The sequence below is a fragment of the Diorhabda sublineata genome, chromosome 9 (genome assembly GCF_026230105.1).
Source record: "Diorhabda sublineata isolate icDioSubl1.1 chromosome 9, icDioSubl1.1, whole genome shotgun sequence".
Lineage (NCBI taxonomy): Eukaryota > Metazoa > Arthropoda > Insecta > Coleoptera > Chrysomelidae > Diorhabda > Diorhabda sublineata.
In genome coordinates this window covers 8,344,779-8,370,046 of record NC_079482.1, presented here as the reverse complement: position 1 = coordinate 8,370,046, position 25,268 = coordinate 8,344,779, and the positions used below count along the sequence as shown (strand labels likewise).

The 25,268-nt window shown below is 30.2% G+C and overlaps 1 protein-coding gene and 2 non-coding genes across 3 annotated transcripts; 2 read left to right on the top strand and 1 right to left on the bottom strand.

Moving 5' to 3' along the window:
• Window positions 1–4,972: 4,972 nt before the first annotated feature.
• Window positions 4,973–15,825, bottom strand: LOC130449135 (thialysine N-epsilon-acetyltransferase-like). The gene is made up of 4 exons (XM_056786826.1): window positions 15,786–15,825; window positions 10,140–10,248; window positions 6,496–6,704; window positions 4,973–5,288 (listed from the first exon to the last, which is right to left on the bottom strand). The coding sequence occupies exons 2-4, from the start codon at window positions 10,233–10,235 to the stop codon at window positions 5,081–5,083; spliced, it is 513 nt and encodes a 170-aa protein (XP_056642804.1). The 5' UTR covers window positions 10,236–10,248; window positions 15,786–15,825; the 3' UTR covers window positions 4,973–5,080.
• A 3,039-nt stretch (window positions 15,826–18,864) lies between these two features.
• Window positions 18,865–18,946, top strand: Trnal-aag (transfer RNA leucine (anticodon AAG)). Its single transcript has one exon. It is a non-coding gene; the product is annotated as a tRNA-Leu (tRNA).
• Window positions 18,947–19,700: 754 nt separating this feature from the next.
• Trnal-aag (transfer RNA leucine (anticodon AAG)) lies at window positions 19,701–19,782 on the top strand. Its single transcript has one exon. It is a non-coding gene; the product is annotated as a tRNA-Leu (tRNA).
• The last annotated feature ends 5,486 nt before the right edge of the window (window positions 19,783–25,268 follow it).

Below are 25,268 nucleotides of genomic sequence, written 5' to 3'. Positions count from 1 at the left end.
CAATTAATTGTGAGTTGGCAATAATTTATTTGTCAAAAATAAATAAAAATGCCTTGCGATCTGCAGAGTACACCAAAAACTTTTCCTGAAAGACGGCAACATTCAAAAGCAAACTGCAAGAAATTGATGAAGCGATTCAATGGCACGAGTTCGATTAATTATAAAAAGCATGAATGATTAAAAACTGTGACAGGAGAAAATCAACACGCAAGTGTAAGGAGTATTTCCAGCGAACAAAAACTGAGTTACTACGGTGTGCAAAGATTCCTTAACAAAAACAAAATAAACCATTACCACATTAACATTTGGAGATGAAGCGACGTTTAATAAAAATTGTTGCTTTAACAGGCAATATATATATATATATATATATATATATATATATATATATATATATATATATATATATATATATATATATATATTTTATAATTTTTTCCAAATTTAAGAAGTTACTCATATTTTATTTACCTTATATAGTGAGGTTTACATGAAATAAACCACATTATTTAGTATTACAATGTTTATTTACATTTTACTATGAAGGGAAGTTACGTCAGTTAAGTAGAGTGTCCTATTCTGTGTGGAGAGTCATTGACATTGATAGGACAAAAAAGTATAAAGAATGTAGTAGGAAATATGAAAATATTGATTTGAAGAATTAGATGTCTGCTCTCACAATTTTGTGAGTGAAGCCATTATCTGCTAGATGGCAGACCGATTCATTCTAAATATTTTCGATTGCAAATTCTTTATAATTATGTATAAATCAAAATATTTTAGATAATTAAACAAATTAAAGTAAATAGAAGCGGTCATATTTACATATGATTGTGAAATAATGATTAATTTTATTTTTGTTGATAGCACCGCAGACAGTATTTACCAATTTTGTTTATACATTTTGGAAATTATAATAAACACATTTTCGGATAAATTGAAGACCTTTGACATATGATTAAAGAATTTTACCCCACCAGTTTCTGTTATAGTAAACATAGTATATATTTTTTATAATTACCGAAGATGAGTATGACAAGTTATAATTTCCGAAAATATAACATAGATAAGAATTAGATGGAATTCGATAACTGTTACTATGCTTCGAATTATGTATATTAATTACTTTCTATTTTATTAATCAACAATAGTTATCTTTTGACACTTCTTAGTATCTTCATTAGTAGCAGAAAATGAAAAATAGTAAAGAGAAACTTTTAAACATAATTTCAATGTTGCTTAATCCTGATATCTTTCTACTTTTTTAATTGTATGAATTGTTAGAATTGGGTCATTTCGCGAGCTCTCTCCACAACTGTTTCCATTTTATCCATTCCTGTGTCTTTTGTTTTATTAACTGCCATCTTATTCCTCGTCTTCCCCCTGCTATCTTTATTTCTTCAGATGTTCCTCGGTCTACCTTTCTTTTTCCTCCGTTCCTATTTCATATATCTTCTGTATTAAACATTCTTCTTCCATTCTCATTACGTGGTTAGTTTTCCTTTTTCGATTTGGTTTTAAATTGGGATGAAATTAAAATTTTCTCTTATAATTTCTTCTCTCTTACTTTATTTTTCTTAGAAATCTCATTTCTGTACTCTGTATATTTCTTTTCTGTTTTTATGACCAAGTTTCTAATTTAAATGTCAATAAGGGTTTGAACACTTTTTAATATGTTTTGGCTTTATTTTTTCGTTAAAAACTGAGTCTTAATTCCTTAGTATGATGTTCGTTTATTTCCATATTCATTATATATAGACTGTTATTGTATGTTTTTCTCATTTTCTGTCATTATAACTATTTCATCGGTATATATGACTTGTGTATCCTCTCCATGGCAGTGTTAGTGGCTTCCACATCACGATGTTTTCTTTTAAAAGTATTTTATATCACATTTTTACAAATAGTCAAAAACGATAGAGGTCTGACGTATTTGATTACACATCGTAAAATAAATTCATTCATAAAATCGTAAAAGAATCCACTACTTCTGATAATGGGTAATTATCGATCACTCAAAATTTCAACAAATTATCTACACTTAGTAGTTTGAAAGCCCAAATGCTTTATAACGTCCTTGAAAGTAAATCAAGATGTTCTCATGTAGAATTCAACTTTATGTCAAATTATAATGGTTATCGTCTGTTACATAAATGAAAATAAATAGCACAAGTAGAAAACTTTCATATCAGCAGAACTTAAATCTGAAATATTGGTAGTTAAAGTGTACGTTATCGAATAAAGTGTTTTATTGGGTTTTGTTCTGAACCAAAAGATAGTTTATAACAGGAAAACTCTTCATATCCTTAGAAATTTGTCTTGTTGCGCGGTAAATTGTGGTTTCCGTTACAGATATAACATTTATATACATGTATTGATCATCAGTTTCTACATTACAATCCTATTATACAGAGTTATTCATGTTTAAAATAGAATATTTTGATTTACCTTAACATACCTTATACAAATATAGTTTAATTTTATATGAATATGAATTATAGCACAATTCTGATGATCTAGAATGTAAACATGTAAACATAACATCCTAGATCAGAGACGGAGATTTTGCAAAATGCCTCACAACAAAATATTTAGTTTGCTTCATATTATTTTTAGAAATAAAAATTTATTTCAATTTTTTCAACAAAAATATAGTAAGTTAGTCGTCTTAACTTAACATTAAGCATTTTTCAACTTCATTAAACAGGACTGAAATTTCCAATTGATAGAAAGGTTTATAGAGTTTGTGACTTATTTTTATTATATGTATATTTCTATTTGTACATTATTGTGATTGTAGCACAAAAAAATGTTAGTATTGTAATAATAGGGGATAAAAAGCGATATAGATCAATTGAATTTGTGCAATAAACATGATAAAAATATCTAATTATATCAAATTTAGTGTTCCATGTACATGGAATGTGAAATATCACTTATAATATACTGATATACAACAAACCCTTTTCACCTTAGATTTGCCAACCACCTTCATAGACTTCACAAATTTAGCGTTTAGTGTCTCCCCACAATCCAGGAACAGCAACCCAAAATCTGAAAATAAGATTATAGCGGAAAAGAACAGAAAATATCAAATAGAAAAAGGTTATGAATTCTTATACCTGGTAGCAATACTCTCGAATAAAAATGAAGAACGTATTGAGGGAAAGACATTGAGGAAAATATGTGGACAAATAAAAACAAATGAAGAGCTTTGAAGAAGAAATATAAGCTTTATAGTCATAAGAAAATTTTGTGGATAAAGGGACACCATTTATTACATAATATGAAATAACAATTTGGCGTAATAATAATTATAATACAATAATAATAATATCTTACCTCATACTACATACATACATTCAGACTAAGGCATATTGTGGAATTCTGCCACACAATAATAAGGTCTTTCAAGCAAAAATGCCTTTTTCAATCTCCGGAACTTATTAAATGCATTTGCCACTTTAATTCTGAAGGTAGCTGATTAGGATTTTCTAGTCGCTACAACAAATTTTTTCATGAACCCCCAATGACTGACTTATAACAGACAACTATTTTACAGTGAAATAAACGTGAAATTTGAAAAAGAATAAAGTGACATTATTGTGAGAAATCAATATACGATCATTTTGTATAAGCTCCAATATGTGGTTAAACTGAGAACATAGAATTTTAAAAATTGCTAAAGTTTTGTTTTGTTTTGTTAAAATTGATTGGAATCTTTATCTACCTACCTAACTACCTAATCTGCCTGGAGTTGGTACATCTATGCCAGAAATAGAAATTCGACACCGAGATGTGGCAAAACTTCTCAAAAGCTTGAATATCAATAAAACGACTATCCCAGATAGAATGCCACCAGTTGAACTAATAAGTTCACTGTAGAAACTCTTTTGTCTATCATATAAAACATTGGAAAATTGCTCGGTTTCTATCCATACAAAAAAAGAAAAAAAAGAAGCTTCCCAATAACTACCGATTGCTTTAGTTCTAGCCATTGAAAAGGTAATGGAGAAAGTCGTTAACCAGCAAATAATGAAGTTATAGAGAAATATGGGGAATGCGGTGCAATCAAACTAGACATATCGAATGCTTTTGACAGGGTTTGGCTAGTTTGAGGTGGATGCATGTGTCCCCCAAGAATGCATCTTATCAACAACTCTCTCTCTCCTATATATCAACGATACGCTCGACAAAACTGCAAACCCGATCTATAGCTTCGCCGACAATAGCACACTGGTGTCGTCGTTCAAATCAACCGCCCGAATTAACTCGGCTACTACCCAAATCCGTAGACAGCAACAGATCACCACCATCAATACCGATCTTGACAATATTTAGTTAAATGCAGCAAAGAACTAGGCTGCTATTTTTACAAAGAAGGCTGGCACTGCAGCTCGGGATTTATTTCTGCCTGAAGATAAAATATCACCATCACCGTAAATTCGCTTGTTGCGTGTTAAGGTTGGAAGCAATATGTCCTGGTAAAGTCAGGTCACAGATTTAGCCAAGGCAGCTTAACAAAAACTTGGAGCCCTCTTTAATATCCAAAAGCTACATGCCCCGCAATAGCTTCTAATTCTCTAACGGCCTAGATTCGTCCATTTTTGGTATATTGCTCACACATTTGGAGCTCGGCTCGCAAGCATACCCTGAAAATGCTCGACTCAATACAGGAGAGAGCAGTTCGACTCATAGGCGATCCAGAGGTGACCAGAAACTTGGACAGCTTAGAGAAGAAAGGTCGCTGACCTGACTCAGTTTTACCAAGGCAAATGCTCTTCCGAGCTTAGCAACATGATCCCACCTAGAGTAGTTTTTGCAAGACCTACTCCACAGGCAGGCATGGCTTACAAACACCGAGTTCGTCTGCCAACCAGGACAATTTATCGGGACTCATTTAACAACTACAAAAGGCAATTGGAATAACTTTAATAAATGAATTCTACCTATTCTCCAACAATAACACAAATTTATTCATAAAAAATTTATTAAATTACATAATACATTGTATTGGTATATTTCAAACCTATTGCTAAAACTATTAAAAAACATCACAAACTCCTACACATAAAAAATATTACAATTTACTGGTGTTTACCAACTTTTTAAAATTATCATGTTCCAATCTATAGACTAAATATGGACTTCCATCAGTACATCCTAACCTTTTATAAAATTTTATTGCTGGATTCCAAGACAATACGTGGAAATAAGCTTTTTGACAACCTTGTGCGTCACCCGCTTTCATAACAGAAATAAATAGTTGCTCTCCAATTTTTTTACCCCTGGAACAAAAATTAAAACCAATATAAGAAAGAAAATGGTAAAGTGTGATTTTTCAAGAAATATAAACTTATGACACAGGAAAACGGAACGATGAATTTTAATATGAATACACCCTAATAGGGTCAATCCACGTAAAGCTTTCTAGATTATTTTCGAGGGGTGAATCAATTTTTATTGTATATCAATTCTACTCTGTCGCTAGTTTTTCTTTTCTACTTCTCTTAATAACTTCTGGAATGTCTCCTCCTTTCCTTTTTTCTTCTACCACTTCGCCTACTTTGTTTTTATTATTCTTTACCGCTATACTTAACTCCTTCTCCGCGTTTCTGCACTTTACTCGAGTATCTGTCTAATTTTTATCTTCTGATTTAATTTTGCTTTTCAACATCTTTTTATTTTCATGATATGCTTTATCGGATGCATATATTTTTTCTTTAATTCCTTATCTTCTCTTCCCATTTGTTATCTTCCAAACTCATAACCATTTTTATTGTCTCACCAAAATATTTGTTTTATTTTCACTTATTAGCCCCATTTCTGCCCCCTCAATTGTCAATTTCCTCAACATACTTTCCATTATGTTGCGACTTTCTGTAATAAGTATTATGTCTCCTGATTTGCTACTATGCATTCCTCTCAATTTCTTCAGATTCCTCTCTTTATATTTCTCAGTAAGTGTTCTATGAATAGAATGAATAAATAGGGCTGCAGATAGTGAGTTATCTTTTCTTACTACTCGATTAATTGTGAATTCTCCAGTTTCCCCTTATCTATTTACTACACTTGCTTTTGATTCCATCATATACATTGCGAGTAGTTTTCTCAATTTCGTTCCTGTCTCTTAATGAAGTGCTCGCTGAAAATCGCAATTTAATATTGATTTGGTGTTCATGTTTTTTCTTCATTATATATTTATTATCAGTTTTTATATTCATTCATGCAGTTCATATTTATTCAATCTTTTCCAGGTGTTTTCCCATTCTTACCCTCTCCATTTTTATTAGTTTCTCGGTTAATTTCGTCCTATTCATGTGTACAATCTTTATCTTCGATTGAAAGTTGTTAAAAACTCCTTCCACATCGTTTTGAATTAGCTTTTCTCTTCTATCATTCTCATATTTATCATTTTAAGATGGAAATATGATTTTATTTGATTGTGTACAATGTTTCTATATAAATTTTATTTCACTGGTGAACTATACATACCTATATTTTTCTTTGATGAATAAATCTACTAAAATAAGCGACTTTCCTTCCCAAGTTGAATAATCTATATTATAAATAGCGTATCCTACAAGAGACCTATCTTCAGCCTCCACCACTAATGAGTGAAAAGCTTTATTGATAAAATCTTTAGTTAGCTGTTCCTCGTCCAGTCTCAACTTATGACTCATTTTTTCCCATTCAGCCAGTTCCTTGAAAATGAATATGTTATAATTAGCACAATATAAATCATCTAACTTTTAAATGTGAATCAGTTTCAGATATTTTGAGGTAATACTTTTAACCATAATTAAGGAGGAGAGGGAAACATCAGCAAATTAGTAATATGGAAATCTAGAAAATAGTAAAAAGACTAACCATAACTATTCGAGAATAAGCTCAATATTTTCGAAAGGAAAATTATAAGAATATTAAATATAGAACATAAAGAATATTCATCAACTCTGAAATGAGAGAAATTTTAATTTACACAATAGAGAAGACCACCGGAATAGAAAACACAACAATCTACATAGATACTTCGGAAGCTTCAAAAACAAAAAAAACAGAAATAGTAATGAGCTGTAGCAAGGCAATTTTCTAGATTGGTGGCGCTAAAGTAAATTTCTGCTGGGTTCCTTCACACTATCAATTGGAAGATAACTCTAAAGTAGAGATGCTTGCAACAAGTGGGAAAAGAAAAGAGGATACCGAAGAGAGAGTTAGAATACTACTACCGATGGAAGCAGATCCAAACATCAGGATGCACGAACAAACAACAGAGACATCTAGATACAATTTTACCAAGAATAAATGAAGACAAAGCTAACAAAACAAGTATAGAGTAATACGATCCAAACTGGAATATGCTAATGATGTAATAATACTCAGTTCAGAAAAATAATAGGAAATCTCAAAATTTGCATTGAGTTTTAGTTAAAAGTTGATTTAAACGTAGATTGACCGATCACACTATTTCTAAAGGAATAATCAATTAATTATACATTCCTGATGATTAAAACACCTGCACTCTGATAAAAAATTGTGAGAAAAAAATATTGAACTAATTTGATAAACGACTCAATTGGTACATTATTTTCCACAGTGATCTGCAAGATCATGTCGTTGGAGCCTAGGCACGTAGATAACAATAATGAATCCCCTACCTGCTCGAATGGATTGCCGAATATTATGTTGTACGATTGACAGAGGAAGCAAAAGCATTATGAAAATTTTACCCAGCACTATGATGTTTTGAGCGATTTACACATTAGAGTGATTCATAATTCAAAATAATTTTTATCTACGTAAAAAAAACGATTTTCATGCATCTGCAAGATAAAAGACTAAAGTATCTAAAATGACGCTTTAAAGGTTGGATGTGTTTTCAAAATAAAACATAAAGAAGCAGTAAATACACATTAACACTCAAAAATTAAATTCTAATCACTAAGTGCTCCTAGGTTGTATGAAAAGATACGAAAATGGGATATTGGAGAATATAATAATAATATATTATAGCAAAAAAATAAAATTTTGTAGTGTTAAGTATAAAATAAAATAGACAAGTATGAAATTTATATAAATTGAACGAATTCTATACGAACAATGTGTTTAATAAAGAATTTCTACATTATTAGTAAAATGTAGTAGCAATTTAATTGAAGGAAAATTCAAGATATGGGTACTGATTATATAAAAATGTGAAAGGTCCTCTACACTGCCTAACAATGAGCGGATCAAATAAATATAAGTTCATTGTAATTATTAGAGATGTGAATTTAAAATGCGTTTATTGCATATAAATTACTTTTGAAAAGCTAAAAAGTGTCTCGAAGAACATTTCTGGCGCTGCAAACAGGTACAAGTTCCCTGGTCAACTTCAGTTTTTAAACGAGACAATCCATCATACCAAGGCGAGAAAAACGAAGTATGCAGAAGATACCACTAGTGATCATTCTCTTGTAAGTACAACATTCCTTTTTCGCGTTATTTATGACCACTTTTAACGATATTTCCGAAAGTAACTTACATTTATTATTGTCCCAATATAAATCCTTTGGACACTACTTCAACTAATAGCTCTCGATCTTCTGAAAATCAAATTTGAGAACCTTGAAACATTGATAGCTTGAGAATGCCTCTTCAAAGCAACGATATTTCCCTTCTTTGGGCAACTTTAGTTGAAAAAATAATCTTTCAACATTTTTAAAATCGGTAGATAACTTAATTACGACCTCAGGTTACAGAATCTCACTTAACCTCAAGAATTCATATTAAACGCCAATTTGATTTCTCGTGTAAAAGTAATTGTCCAACTTCTACGAGTGGTGTACAAACTATATCTACCAGAAACCAACCTATGAGTACATCCATAAGAAGAACTTTTGATTTCGATTCTCAACAAAATGAAAATTTCCAAAATTCTAACGATACTTTAGACTTTGACAATTTTGAAACCGAGGATTCTGATGCAAATCCAAATATTCAAGACGAAAATTTTCACGAAGTCACTCACGAATCTCCAATCCATGAAACAACCTCCAGGTGTTATTCTTTACTTAGCCAAAATCTAAATTGAAATTTTTAATCGATACTGGAGGATTCGATTACCTTTACCTTTACCTCGATTCTACCTTTTTCAACTGAAATCACATTTATAATAAACCCCTCACGTTGCCGTCCATGAAAATAACATGAAACTTAAAACACCATTGACGCTAGAATTGCCAATTGAAGTGAATATTTCGACATACTATTAGGGAATTATGACTTAGAACGCTTGCATGCTTTGATAGACAATCAAAGTAAGTTACAAAGTAACTTACAATGACACCTTGTATAATAAAATTCCTGTTGACATCTTCAATGGCGACATTCTCTTACCCGAAACTATAATAAATAATATCAAAATCCCTGAATCTATCAATACTATTACAAAAGGTTACATTAACAATATCTATTTACCAAATGCTTTGCCATTAGATTGTTTACATATTGAGCATTTAGATCAATATAAAATCTGTAATGATCTAAATAAATTCGGTCCTTCATTAATCCGTACTCAGCATTTGAACCAAGAAGAAAAAGAAAAATTTTTGAAGCTTTGTGAACAAATATAGATATTTTCTATGACAATAATTTCGATTTAATTTTTATTTCCGCCATTAAACACGAAATAAGAAAATCGAATTTACATCAAAGGTTTCCGACATCCAAAAGAAGCACAGGAAGTAATTTCTAGACAATTCAATTAATCAATCGAGAAAAAAATTATTAGATCCTCAATTTTTATACCAAACAAACCCAAAAGAAAAAATTTCGTATGATTATTGACAACCGTGAATTAAATAAGAACACTGTTAAAGATAATTATAATCTCCCCCAAGACATTTTAGATAATCTAGGAAGAACCACATGTTTGACTACTCTTGATCTAGTCAAAGGCTGCCATCAAATTGAAGTCCACCAAAATTCAATCGAAAAAACAACTTTTTCCGTGCCTCATGGCCACTGCGAGTTTTTGCGAATACCATTTGGTCTCAAAAACGGACCTTCTCCTCTCAAAAAACTGATGGATAAGATTTCTATATTGATATCAGCTTCGTTGTTACTACTTATTTTCAATTTCTTTCTATTATTCTTACCTTAATCATTTGAAAAACTGCTTTCATATCCTGTTGTTTGGCACTACGTACACTTAAGTTTGGTGTGCCGTTTAAAATGCTGTTACTAGCCATCATTATGATATTACAACTAAAAGAGAAGAATTGTTAATAATATTAGAAAAATTATTTGTGTATCGTGCATATTTTAAACTAGCAACTCGTGGAAATTCATTGTTATTCATTTCTAGAACATAAAACTAAAGACCAGAATAAATAGGGGATATAATAATCTATTGAGTTCCGTTTTTCAGCTGTAGTACTGGGGATACTCAGTGTTTACAGCTAATTAATCCCACTTCTCCTGGAAAGTTTAGAATAAGATCTTCATCTTCTATTTTATACCTTCCCAGTCTAATATTACTCGACCTTAACTTTCAAAAATTCTTTAATGAATTAAAAAATATTGGAGTAATTCAAGTATAATGAAAAGTCACTAATTTTTCATGATTGCTTTTCACACTGATGTTTCTATTACTCAAATCACAAATATCGTTATTTGATCTTGATTTTGGGTATCATCCGCTTAAAAATTAGTTTTTTAAATAGGTGAAAATTTAAAATATTCACGTTTCAACTTATGAATAGGTGAAAAATAATCAACAGAAGAATATAAAAAGGTCTAAAAAATGTTATTTATAAATAAAAAAAATTGTAGATACGTTTTTTCATTGAAATCCTTTATTTTTACTACGCTTTAATTAACCTATTCTGTTAAAATTGAATTCTCAAATCAAATTCAGAATCTTTTCTTGCTTTTGATGACCAATATAAGATTAAATAAAAAATTATGCAATGACATATCGTGAATTAATTAATTTAATTTCTAAATAAAACGGAATTTTTCTAAAAGATGGCGGGACAAAAAAATTTATAATAGCACCAAAAGATAGCGTTACCAAAAAATATTTATTAAGAAAATGTGAAATAGAAAATAAATAGATTTAGAATTTCAAAATGCACTGGAAAATACAAGTAAAATTTTGGGAATCAATCTGGGTACAAATGATTTAAATTATAAATTCTAATGTCGACGCACAAGTAGAGAAATGTGAAGACAGTTGATCATATGGAAACTATTACATTCTAATAATTAGCTCAAAGATCCGCTTTTGAGTGAAGTTAAATTTCATTGACCAAAGTAAAATGTGATAAAGCCTGGAAAATTGTTGTAATATGTGAAAAAAGAGCGAATGAATATAATAATACTATAAAGTGTGAGCGTTTGATGTATATAGTAAGCTGAGGAGCAGAGCGGTAACATTAAAAACGATCATACCTCATGGCATTGCTATGTTAAGTTACTATTTAATTATTCTGTACCTATATGTTCACAAATATAGTTTTTCAACTGCATCATCATTAACATCTATTGTTTGGCGACAAAGTAATTTCGGCTTTGTAGTATGAAATAAGACACTTTTTTTAAATAAAGAATAGTTTTCAATCAATGATATATTTCCCATTTCGCTCAATGACCTTTTGCTTCATGATTCCGCGCTCATAAAATTTCTGTTCATTTACAGCAAAATGTTGAACTAGGTGCGATTGAAGGTCATCCTCATTTGTGAAAGTTTGGCTTTTCAATGTTCCAGATCTTGGCTGTATGGGGGATGTGGTATCACTTTCCAGCCAAGCTCCAATAGTTTTCCACGAGTTGCCAAAGGTATGTGAGACCTTGCATTATCACGGTGAAACATTTTATCTTTCCGATTTGACCATTCTGGACGTTTATCTTTGATTGCTTCATCCAGTTTCATCAATTATTGACAATAAAAATCAGAATTGATCGTTTGGCTCCTTCGAAGCAGCTGAAAAAACACAACACCTTTGTAATCCTACCAAACTGACAGCATGAGCTTTTTTTGTTGTTTTTGAGATTTCGATGTGACTTGCGCTGGTTCATCGTATTTGCTCCATGATCGTTTTGGAATGTTACTGCACAAAACCTATTTTTCATCACCAGTGATGATTCTTTTCAAGAAAGAGTCGGTATTAATTCGCTTAAGGTGCATATCACAAATGTTGATTCTTTGTGTTAAATGAATTAACGATCCTCTTCAATATGATATTGATTTGGTCAATATCAACTTCAGGAGGCCAACCAGAACGCTGCTCATCTTTGAGAGAAGTATCTCCAAAACAGAATTTTTATACCAATTATGACACATGTACTTTATTAAGTAATCGGCATCATGAACTTCACATATTTCATTGAGAGCCGCAGCAGCTTTCTTTCCTTTACGGAAATAAAAAAGTAAAATATGCCGAAAATCTTCGTTTCTACAATCCATTTAAAATTAACCTACAACTAAAAGCTTTAATAACGCACTACTTGCTTCTAAAGTTACTCCAATGTAACCAGTATCACCTGAAACGGCAATTCCTACAGCACTACAATAAGTCAAAAAATAAAGCAAAGCTCTCTATCAGTAGAAAGCAAAAGTACTTAGTTGCCAACATTATATTTAAATTATCCCTAAAAACCAATTTTACCAAGGTTCATGTAAAAAAGTATTCAATTTAAATACCATCAATGTACCGCGAATATCGTGAATAAATTCGACAATTACATGATTAGTGCAACAATATACTTTATCAAAATGTTCTTGACTTTCGGAATAAAAACAACTTTTGTTATCTCACTGTTTCCGTGATTATAAATACAAAACATTATTTTTCTACCACTTAACTATAATTATTAACATATAGATATCGCATTTAATTGAAGATCAACAACGTAAATCTGTGCTACGGCTTGCAGTTAATTTCAGTAACAATATATTTTCATCAATATAAATAACCAAGTGTTCAATACTTTTTTTACTGCCACTAATGTAGTATTCTAACTGTTTTCTGCGCCTTTCAAATTTATGGTTTTAAGGTAAATTAAAAAACTTCTCTGAAGATGATAAGTAGTTTAAAGAAACGCGCGTAGAACTGTATTTATACCTACCGAGAACTCAATCGAGACAGAGCATTTGAATTAGTGAACCGAGGGAAAAACGTACTTGTTTGTAGTTATCACAAAGCTTCTTTGCGTTGAATAAAAGTAAAACAATTGAGAGTTTTTCTTCCTCAAAATATATAAAAAGTGGTGACGTGAAACTACAATCGAGTTTATTCTGGAGTATAAAACCACTTAGTGCCGGTTTCTTCACGTTCTAATAAAGTGCCAAATAATTATTAGCCACGTAACTTTAGTAGGAACTTTTAATTGTCGAACAAATGTTTACCATTTCTTCACCCTAGTTGGTTTAAATCCAAACTAACTAATTATTATTATTATATTATTAATAAGTATTTGTCACTTTATTATGTATTTAACAAATAGTCTACTGTTGGTAACAATATGATATGAATGATGCCTATATAGCAATCGTCCATGTTTTGAATAAGGAAATAAATAAGCGAAAAAACGTTTGTGTTTGTGTCAACGATCTGTGCGTAATTATATTTGCATGTGTTTTGTTAAGGTTGATGTTGAAGTAGTCGCTAGTTGGATATGTGTTGGTCTGAAAATTATAGTTTAAATTGAAAATAATTGATAAGAAAGGAAAATGAAAACGGTCAAAAAATTTCATCATCCGACAAAAAAATTGTAATGATCAATTTTATGACGAACGGAATAAGCTTGTTTTGAAATTTTCTGTATTTCCTCAATCAATTCTTCATCAAACAAATCTTCTCAATGTTGAAATTAAATATTTAATTAATAAACGAAGTTTTGTCTTTAGAGGTGAAGTTGAAGAAGTAATAAATTTGATCGATATATACCCTAAATACACGAAATTACGTCCCAGTCATATTTCACATTTCACACCGAAATGAAAATTGCACCGTCCAAGCTATTGGCGTAAACACGTTTGCTGAAATCCCGTATGATATTGCAAAACTTGTGAATTTGGAGAATCCTGAGCTATACACAAATCACTGCTTCGAGATATCATCCACAACACTTATTGCAGATACTTGAGCAGATTTACTAGAGCTCAAACGATACGGCGGATGGAAATCGGCGACAGTAGCGGAGGGATACGCAGAGCTATATCACTTGCAAACAAGCTCAATGTTGCAAAACAAATATTTCAAGCTGAAGAAAATGACAATGTATAGATACCAAGTACTAGTACATTTAGATAAGTCCCAAATCAAGATGAAGAATTAGAAAATAATTCACTAAGAAATATTGATATTGAAAATTGCAAAAATTGTACATTTACTTTTAATATTGATGATACAAATAGTGTATAATTTAAATTATTCCTAATTACTAGTTTCTAGCTTTCTCAAAGTTAACCGATAGTGTTAAGTAATTATTAAATATTTTGCTCTTAAATTACGCTTTTTCTGCACCTAAATAAAACATTTTCTTTCATGAACATAGAAAAAATATTGTATGCAAATCTTGCAAAAAGTGTTTATTGCGCTTGACGACAAAATTTCGTTATTAGGTAAAATTAACCTGTATAAAAGGTGGTATATTCTCTTTTGTCATTTTTTTGATAAATTTTATATTTCTGGAATCTCGTTTTATGATGCACTTTATTAATCATTATATATTATAATAAGATTCGATATATCATAGGTTTCTTTTCTAAAAATATCGTTATTAAATTTGTAAAATCAAGTTATTTGATTGAAAATAGTATTACATAATGACAAAAATGCAAAATTTTGTTTCATTTGAAAACTAAATTGATTAATTCACAAAATATTAAATATTTCAACAATTTTTAATGCAAAATTTCAAGTCGATAGGTTGATTAGAAGTTAGTGGGAAAATTATATCAAAACAGAGGATATATAATATTCAAACTAACAGTTTGAATAATGTAAAATCCCAGAATTGAATTAGACTCACAATATAACATTATAAAGAATTATTCGTTACGAATTACCTATTAAGTGAACGTGTTTTGGGTATAACTTTTTTAATGCTATCAAAAGTTTAGTTTTTAAATTTTGACACATTATAAAAAATATTTAAGTAAACTAAGAAAACAACAACTTATGCATTTTATAATTGACATTTTTTTGATGAAATAATTAATATGATCAATATATTTACCTATTTTTCAGAAAATTATGTTGATATAAAATAATGGAACCATAAACTGGCCACCGTATCTGCTTTAAATTAAAGTTGTTTGGTAGCTTAAGTTTTTTGAAATTTCAAGTACAGTAACGTATATATTTTAGAGATAGCAAGGGAAATTGTTTTAAAAATTTGATATTCTGTATAATTCTGAATTATTTTTTATAAATTATAAAATGTATATATTAATAATGATTTCCCGTTCTATCGTTTGCAACATGAATCAAGGGTTGTTATAATTTTCAATTAATTGAGAAAATCATTCTGAAAATCGTTCTTTAAACTTTCTCTGTTTATAATAAATCGATAGATAGTCACAAGGACAAGGAAATTTGATTAACACTTCAATTATAACCACACAACTTTATATAGAGGGTGTATTTATAATACTATAAAATGGTTGTATAGAATTGAATTAAAAAAATCTAGTTCCAATACAAAATTTAGAAAGTAGCTCTTTATAGAAATATTATTACTTATTATATTGCTTCCTGGTAGTAAATTGAATAAAAAATTAATGTAGTACTTACAATTTATTTTTATTGAATACGTAACGTCTGTCTACTAAGCTGTAATGACTAACCACGTCTAATAAAATATATATATACCCTGCTTAAATGTTAATACTATGATATTGAAATATTGACCTTTTAGCATGTTAATTCCAGTGAAGATAATGGGAACACATAACATCCAATGATATCTGAAGATAACCATTGCCTACCAAATATTATTTTTCGTAAAATTAATTAAATTCATTGTGTAAATTTTCGTGATAACCGTTGTTATGTGAAGTACGTTCAGTAATATAACTCAAATTTGAAAAATAAATAGGTCCTAAGAATTTTTCCTCAAATTAGTTTATTGTTTATTTAATTCAGCTTTATCAGTTTCTTTGAATATGAGCTACATTATTGTTCTTATAACTTTTATGACTAGATTGCGATTTTTATATAAAAGAAATGCGTCGAATAAACGGGTGAATATGCCAAACTATTAAATGTGTCAAATACATGCATTGTTTTTATCATTTATCTATTTATTTTTAACCAATTTTTGCTTTATAAAAATCAAAGTGAGGGTAGTAAAACTCCAAACGTTAATCTCAAACACTCATTGGGAATATTTTTGTAAATAGAAAACCCATAGTAAGGACAACGTAAGGACGATTTATAATTCTTGTACTTCCCCTTTGATTTTGTGTGTAGCAAATTTTCTGTTGTACTTAATTGGAGAATTACTACTAGGCATTTCTACTTCATCAAAAGTAATATTAATAATTATTAGCTCCAGCTGAATACAGTATTCCCTACCACCTCTACACTAGCACACATACAGAGCATACCTTAAGAAGACATACAAACTTAGTTGTTATTCAGTGGAAACAACATGGCGGATTTCAGATTCTAGTGCCCTCGATGATACGTGACAAAACTAATATATTTTCGCGGTTCATTTAAATTTACAACACAGAATATCTACTCTATTCTATGTTATTCATTTCCACCCAATTCTGATCTCACAGTTTCCTAAATTCACGATAAAAAGCATGTGTCAAAAATGAGCAATATTGATACATTTTAGTAGTAAAATGACTAAACTATATCAATTTATCATAGCTGAAATAAAATAAAAGTTTGTAGACACTTCTTTTGTACATAAAAAGAGAGAGAAGTTTTATCCTGCATAGTCCATCGTTTTGCTGTACTGTCTTAACTGTGAATCAATGAATTCTTTCGTAACATTTTTTAAACTTTATTCTATACACTCAAATTTTTTAATTTCATTTAATTGCTCGTTGGTATTCTTCAAAATGTTTTTCATTTTTGGCTGTTGTATTCCGATAAACTTGATACATAACAATTTCCCTAGGTGTTAAATTGTTCTTACTAGTTCCAGCTACAGTGAAAAAACCCGATTTTTCTTAGTCATAACTACTAATATTCTCTGGAGTCTGAAAATTCCAATGACTTTTCTATATGTAAATTGCTAGATATTAAGGCATCAGCCCTCGGAATATTAACTTATGATCTTCGACGATAGGAATAGATGAAATAGCTTTATACTACACATGTTTCCTATTGAAATTTGTAAAATTACTTAGCAGAAAATGATGCTCTACCAAGCGATAATTTGATGCATTCAATTTTACAAAATTCTTTCATTTACAACACACATCAGGAAAGCGTTTGGGAAACAAATGATTATTTATCTTAACAATTGATATTGATAGTAATGACACATTTTTATTACATTTGCTCCACGATTGGTAAATGGCAAAACTAAATTATTTGTTTATTTTTTGAAATTTAGATGCAAGTTGACACACATACAATAATTATACACACACAGAAGAGAATAGCGGTGTAAATAGTTTTTGTGTTGAAGTGTGTTTAAATGTATATCACCAACGGTTGTAGAAATTCCAGCTTAATTAACTACATAATCACATCTAATTAATTTGTTGTCATACCATTCCATTATCAAAACTTTGTCTTTAGTCGTTCAAATATTTTTAAATATCAAACATACTTTTCGGCCGTCAACAATGCTGATAAATAATACAAGATGTTCGGGATCTAATCGTAATGTGAATTTCAAACATCAACAGATAATATATTTAATATTTCTTCTAATTATTTATTCAATTGTCAAGTTATCTTCAAGTGTAGGACATTATAAATGCAATATATCAAATTTATGCTCCATTACCCAATTGTTAGTTTTGTATTTACTTTATATATCTCTTCCAAAAATTCCTATTTTGTGCTAATAGTCGTCTAATTTCTCTCTAATGGACGCATCGTTTTTCTATCGCTTTCCGAACTTAGTATTATATCGTGGCTGCTTTGTACTATTAATTCCTTGTATTCTGATTTCATAGCATTTATGTTTTCGTTATTTCTATATAATATGGTCTAATCAGCCCAGATATCTTTGAATTGAATCAGCTGTTTTGTCTCGTTTCTGGCTCGGCCTCTTCTTATGATTACTTCTATTCATTTGAGTAATTTTATTTTTGTGATGATGCTATTACTTTTGTTGCCGTATCATATATATTTTCAGCTTCTGCAGCTTTTCTTGTTCCGTTTCCAAGTTATTTTTCCTTATTGTTGTGCTTTTTTTTCGAAAAAAGAACCATATATTAACTATTATCGATGCTGATTTCCATAAAAATTTTTTCTAGCTTTTTTTCTGGAACGGATTATGCAGTTTGTGTTCGGATCCACCAATCAGTACCGTAGGAGCTCAAGTGGTGTTTCGAAATTAATTTCCTATTTTCCTTTTTTGCTGAGCTTGCACGGTTTTTTTGTATTTTTATCTTCTATTACTATGAAGAATAGTAATGAGCTCACCCCTTCTTTTATTCCATTAAAATATAAAGATTCTATGTTGTATGTTTCAACTTTATTATTTTCTTAAACTGTCCCACATGTCGCTTCTTCTTACTTTTGTGAAAGCGTTTTACTAATCTTTGAAACCTTTATTAATTTCTTCTGATATTTTTCAAAATGTGAAAGCATTGTCACGTTGACAATTTTTTTGCAAGTCAATTGATTTTCATTCTTCCTTTATTTTTGAATGTATTTTATGTGAGTAGGATTACAAGGTAGCGTGGCCGAGCGGTCTAAGGCGCTGGTTTAAGGCACCAGTCTCTTCGGAGGCGTGGGTTCGAATCCCACCGCTGCCATTTTATTTTCCATATATGTAAGAAGAAATATAATAATTGTTACATTTTTTATTTACATATTCATTGTACCGCACCCATAAACTACACACATTGATATAGAAGTTTTGATATTGATAAAGTATAGGATTATTAAATTTGAATTTTACTGACATAATAATAGATATAAAATAGACTTTTTAACATGAGCGAGAGAAATTAATCGAGAATTATTATGGAGGATACGGAAATGTGGTTTTATCTGCAGTGCAAGGTTACAATGGACCAAAAATAACTGACCAATTATATTGAAAATAACCGTTCGATTCCACACTAACATTATCACTATAATTGAATAAGATGAAATTATAGAATCTTATTACATTTTATTCGTGTTTATTTAACAGTTGTTTTAGATTGTTTGACGTTTACTCCACTTAATACACGAACAATTAGAAGTGATAACCTAAAATTTAGATTTTCACGGTTAATTAGGCACTGTCAAAAGAAGTAGAATTGATTCATAGTTGAAGTTGTTTCCAACGCACATTTTCAGGTTTTTCATAATTCCTATTTTGTCGAGATTTTTTCAAATCAAATAATTTCGACAAAACAATAACCGCAGTAAAATTTCATTATTGATTCTTTTACCAAAATATGTTATAAAGGTAAGTAAAAGTATTATTATATATTATATTTCATAGAAATTGATAACAGTTTGAACTATTTTTAAAATTCCTCAGAAAATACGTGATTATTTTACGTTAAATGTCATATAGGTAGCGTGGCCGAGCGGTCTAAGGCGCTGGTTTAAGGCACCAGTCTCTTCGGAGGCGTGGGTTCGAATCCCACCGCTGCCAAATCTTTTTATGTACATAATAACTAATATACTATTATTATAATAAATTTAAGAAGTAACAGATCGAACATTAACGTAACAATTAGTTGTTCCAGCTTTTCCGTAAGTATTCCAAAATAATACAATAAAATTTAAAATATATCACCAAATCATGCAGAATTCCGTTGACCTATTTTTTGCGGACAATCTTCCTGAAATATTTCAACTGAAAGCTCATAATGTTTAAAGAATCTCTCTCAAGAAAGCAAAAACCGTTTTTTCGGCATGGAAAACGAGAAAATTATAACTGATTAATATTTTGCTAATTTGCCGACACTTTTTAATGCCAAACTTCATCAAAACGCATTTGTTGAAGAAGAGTCAACCCAACTACTTTCCGATTTATTATCTCAGCCATCATATTCACCAGATTTGATTCCCTAATATTTTCTGTTCACAAACTTATGAAAATAACTTTGTGATTAGCCAATTAGAAAAATGAAATAACAGAGAAACATACGTATTTTACAAAACATTCGTGAGTTAAAGGTAAATAAAGTTTGTGGCTCATCCAAAGAAATATAAACTTTTTAACACGCTTATATTAGCTTAACCTATATGTTGGTTTGTTTCCGAACTTGTTTGTAACTCTCATTTGTGGCTTATTAGTGTTAGTATATCCCACCACGTTAATTGCGTTCGTTACCTCTATTGGAGATTTACTACACTGCCTGCATCAGTATAACTTTAGAATTTAACACCTCAAATTTTATTATGTTGTTGGAGATTTACAGTACTAATGACTAGAACTTTTTATTTTTGAAAACAAATCGAACTAAAAAGTGTAAAATAATTATAGTTAAAAAAACTAAAAAACCCACTCTTAAAACACATCAAATTAAAAAGCTAAAATATTTTTTTAAATAAACTTTAAACAACAATGAATGAAAAATACCAGAATTATTGTGAAGAAATCATTGAGTGCTTTGTTCCATCTTGTAAATTGAGTGCCCGACGTCTTTTTCACAATAATACAAGTATTTTTCATTCACTATTGTTTTAAGCTTATTTTAAAAATTATCCTTAATTTTTTAGTTTGATGTACTTTGAAAGCGTGTTTGTTAGTTTTTAGAGTTGAGATTGAAAGCCATGAGAAGACTGAAACATCTACTAAAATTTTCGCATACTTTCTCAGATTTTTTCCAATTTTCACGCACATTGTATATTATATTATAAAAATATGACTCAATGAAGAATTTCTCACAAATCTCCTTTACTTACCGATTCTAAAATATCACTTCATTGGAAAAATTTTGTTCAATTCTTCTCCATCTATTTTTAAATATTCACCATTTCAGTAACAAATCTTCACTTGATATACATAAAACACAATGACTAATACATCAAGCACGAACTTAGATTTCCAGGAAAATGGAAAGCTGAGTTTCAGGAAGTTGCGTAGAAACGAAACAAAGAAAATTGCCGAAACTGTACAAAAAGTGAAAATTATGAGCTAACAGAATTCATTAAAAACTTTGTAACTGGTATTCATATAAAATGGCATTGGTAGTCGGAATTGGTTCATAGTTATTTGTAGAAAATTTTGTAGTAGCTAACTATGGACTACTAAGAAATTATTCATGTCATGTTGTCAATTGAAAAATATTGACAATTCGATTGGAATGGCAAAGTCATCGGTGTCAGAGGCCAGTGCAGGGCCAGCCGTGGGCAACTACACTTGCATACAATAGATGTTTGAGACTGCAAGCTTTACCAAGAAGACATGTAACAGCTGACACAAGAGTTAGCCGAAGCTCGAAATATAAGAGTAACTTCACAAAATGTGATAATTATTTTAAAAAATTAGAGTCAGAATAGCTGACTCTGCTTCTCAACTAACGAGAGAACACAGTGCAGTTAGTTTGAAATTCGCGAAAACATAATTTCAATTAATATTATTACTACAGTTATTTAAAGCTCCAGGTGGATTTTCTTCACCCGTCATATCACAATAGTTCTTCCTGTGGTATTTTTCTCTCTACTTGTTATTCTTCTTTCTGCTGTTACCTTGTTATTTATCTTGTCGTCGATATAATATTCAGCATCTGCGTTTGTTCTTTCCATCCTACTAGTTTTCCCACATCTTTGTTGTCTCTAACACCGCTCACACACAAATTTTGCCGAGAACGACTTATACTTTTTATTAAACTCAGCAAAATACACGAGTACCACATTTTCAGAAAAATTAATGGTTTTTTCTAAAATCTAGTAAACCGCATTATATTTCCTCTTTGATATTGTAAGTATCAGATTTGCCAATTCCAATATGTCATAAAATTCATCTTATACGTACAACAAAATGAATTTGAAACAAATTTTCACAAAATGAACAAAATGATACAAAAGATAACCGAAACGTGACGACACGTCCGTCATATTTTAAAGTTCACTTTCCAAACAAAAGTTTGTGAGGTAGTGTGTGTTCTTTAAAGTTATTTAAAAAGTGTTTAATTAGTTAACTGTTGTTTTAGAGAGTAATGTCTTTGTGTCAGAAGGTATTTTTTGCCAAATTTATCAAAGAAAATATAAAAAATTACAGAAATATACGATCAACAACGCAGTTAAAACTTTTTTTGGAAAGTGATCCCTGACCTGCGATAACAATGGCGGTGGGTGACGTCAACAATTCTGTAGTCTATTATTATTTGTAGAAAGCCCCGCATCACTTAGTTGCGTCAAAATAATGCATTATCATTTAATTTTAACGTCACTTTTGACACGACGATTGAATAATATTATTGCATTGAATTATCAATTTTATCTTAATTAAAAACAGATTATGTAGTGACTGTAGATATAAACTATATAGCAATTAAAAATTGAAATATTTCTATTTCGATGTTCTTTTTTATTGGAAATCATCCAAACTTACAACTTTCATTATTTCAATTCAAACAGAGCAGATAATCATTATCAAATAAATGTTTCTCGATTTAAAAATTTAGTAAAATTTGTTGCTGAAAAAAGTGTGTTTTCAAAATTTATGACTAGATCGTACTTTTAATTTGAACTAATCCATTACATCAACTACTAATGTATAAAGTAGTTTCATTTATTCTTATTTGGACAAACATTGTAGATCTGAAAATTCTTTTGAATTTGATAAATCTAAAAAATATATATTCTTATTCTCACATTTACACCTTTGACAGAATTATTAAATTGTCTTTAATCCTCCTATCAACAACAACATGGATAATACCGATTTTTATAAATGGTGTTGGAAATTTTTACTCACGTATGTCGAATAGGATAATACGAACACGGATTGTTCTCAACAAAAAATTACGATTTAGTTAGAACCGTCACGTGTCTCTAATTCTCTGAGGGAACGTGGACTGGCTCGTGCCAACTGAACTGTAGCCTGGATTAGAAATTAATATGAGGAGTCTATCTGTGTATAATAATTTACTGTAAAAACCAATAGTCTATATTTAATATTACCTATTTTATAAGAGAACAAACTATTATTGTTATATCTAATGCATGTAGAAGTAAATGTCAAATTTTAACAGATAAAGAACAAGAACTCAGTGGTAGTTTCAGGAGGGGTGATTGAATTCTTGCTAAATGTACTATTGAAATATTCTGTAACCCCAATGATAGTTTTATTTGAGCTCGAAGCATCGATAAAATGAAAATATTATAGAACTTAGAACGCTGCTTCAAGCTAAACCATAATATAAATTTCAGACACTGATGGTAAACTATCACTAAGTATGTTTCGGAGATTAATTGTAAATTTCTAATGATGTATTCTATGATTATATTGAACAGCATAACCTTTAAGACCCATTTATGATAACACCTAGTTTGTGGATGTCAATGGAATCATGGACCCGCCTAAAATCCGTGAATATCTAGGTCATGCTCCAACGTCCTTCTTAATGTCGCTATGACGTTGAATATTTGGTCGGTAGTGGATCTATCTGGTATGAATCCCGTTTGGTGTTCACCAATTAGCTCTCTTCTATATGGTAGTCTTTTATTCAAGTTGTATGTGAATACTTTACATGCGGTGCATCAAACATATATACGGGAAGAATTTGTACATATTAACATATCTGTTTTCTTGTATATTGGTATTTTAATATAGTGGCATTTCCTCTTGCGACCAAATGTCCAGAATTAGTCCGTGAAGATGTCCGGTGAGTTTACTACCAGAAGTTTTATAAAATTTATATGAAATTACATCTAAGCCAGGTGATTTATTGTTTTTCTGTGTTACCAATGGGTGACTAACTTCTTGTTGGACGTTCCTGCCACTGTTCTCCATTCCTCAATTCTCGTCGCCTTGTCCCTTTCTCTTTCATATTCATTTTCCTGTGCTGCGCATTTCAAAAGTTCCTGGAAATATTTTTCCAATGTATTTTTGATACTATTTACGATTCAAAGAGTCTCTGAGATGAGGTTTCTGACTGAGATTAAATTGGGTAAATAATATCTTTAGAATAATTTGATTTTAGTAATATGCTTCTTTTGTTTTATAGCTGGTTACATAACATATGTTTTATGAATAGTGGAAAACAACCAAACTTCAATTTGTGCTGTTTCATCCGAAAGCTTCTTGTTTCATCCGTATAATTTATACTACTAAACTTTTAGGGGAATTACATTTTTTCTATTTATAATCCGTAATGCTTCTTTATATTTTGTTTGATATTACATCATATAAAAAATAATTTTTTTGTTCAAAACATCAGTTGAATGAATCAAATTTGCCTTTAACATCGAAATTTGTTTTGATTGAAAATTTTTTGGATGATTTCAAATCAATAAACAGAATGATTGTAACAATATCAGGTGATAATCATGCAATTACATACAATTTAATTTCGCATTCTATCTCAAAATTATCAGTTATAGACACCTGATGGAGTATCTAGCCAACGCACGGATCCATACCTTCAATGTTGAACCTGAGAAAAACATACGGGGCGTTTTAAGTGTGGTTTTTTAAAAAATTTATCTAATTTTAACAACGAACCGTTAATATTTCAATTGACAACGAAAACCGACAGCATTTATGGCAGTCAGATATAATGAAGCTTAATTTTAAGCTATAACATCCCTTAATAAGTCGTTTGACTGACACACAGATGGCTCAAATACATATGACGTTTCGAAAGGCTATGTGTAAAATTTCATGACATTTCGATTAGTCAAAAAAGTGACAGCCATTTTGCTATTTTCAAAACAATGGATTTAAAAAAATTTCGTGTGCCAATATATCATTGCTTCTTGATGGAAAAAAACTGTATAAACTCAGCAATGGCATTTGTTATTGATTTGTTGATGACGTGGTTGTACAGACACCGATGATGGTGAACTTTCTGGTAGTTCAATTGAGGTGGTTACTCCAGAAACATGAAACGAATCCATAAGTTGGATATATCTAATCTTTAATTGAAATTGCTTGAGAAAGCTTAGGAGACCGTAAAGATTTAA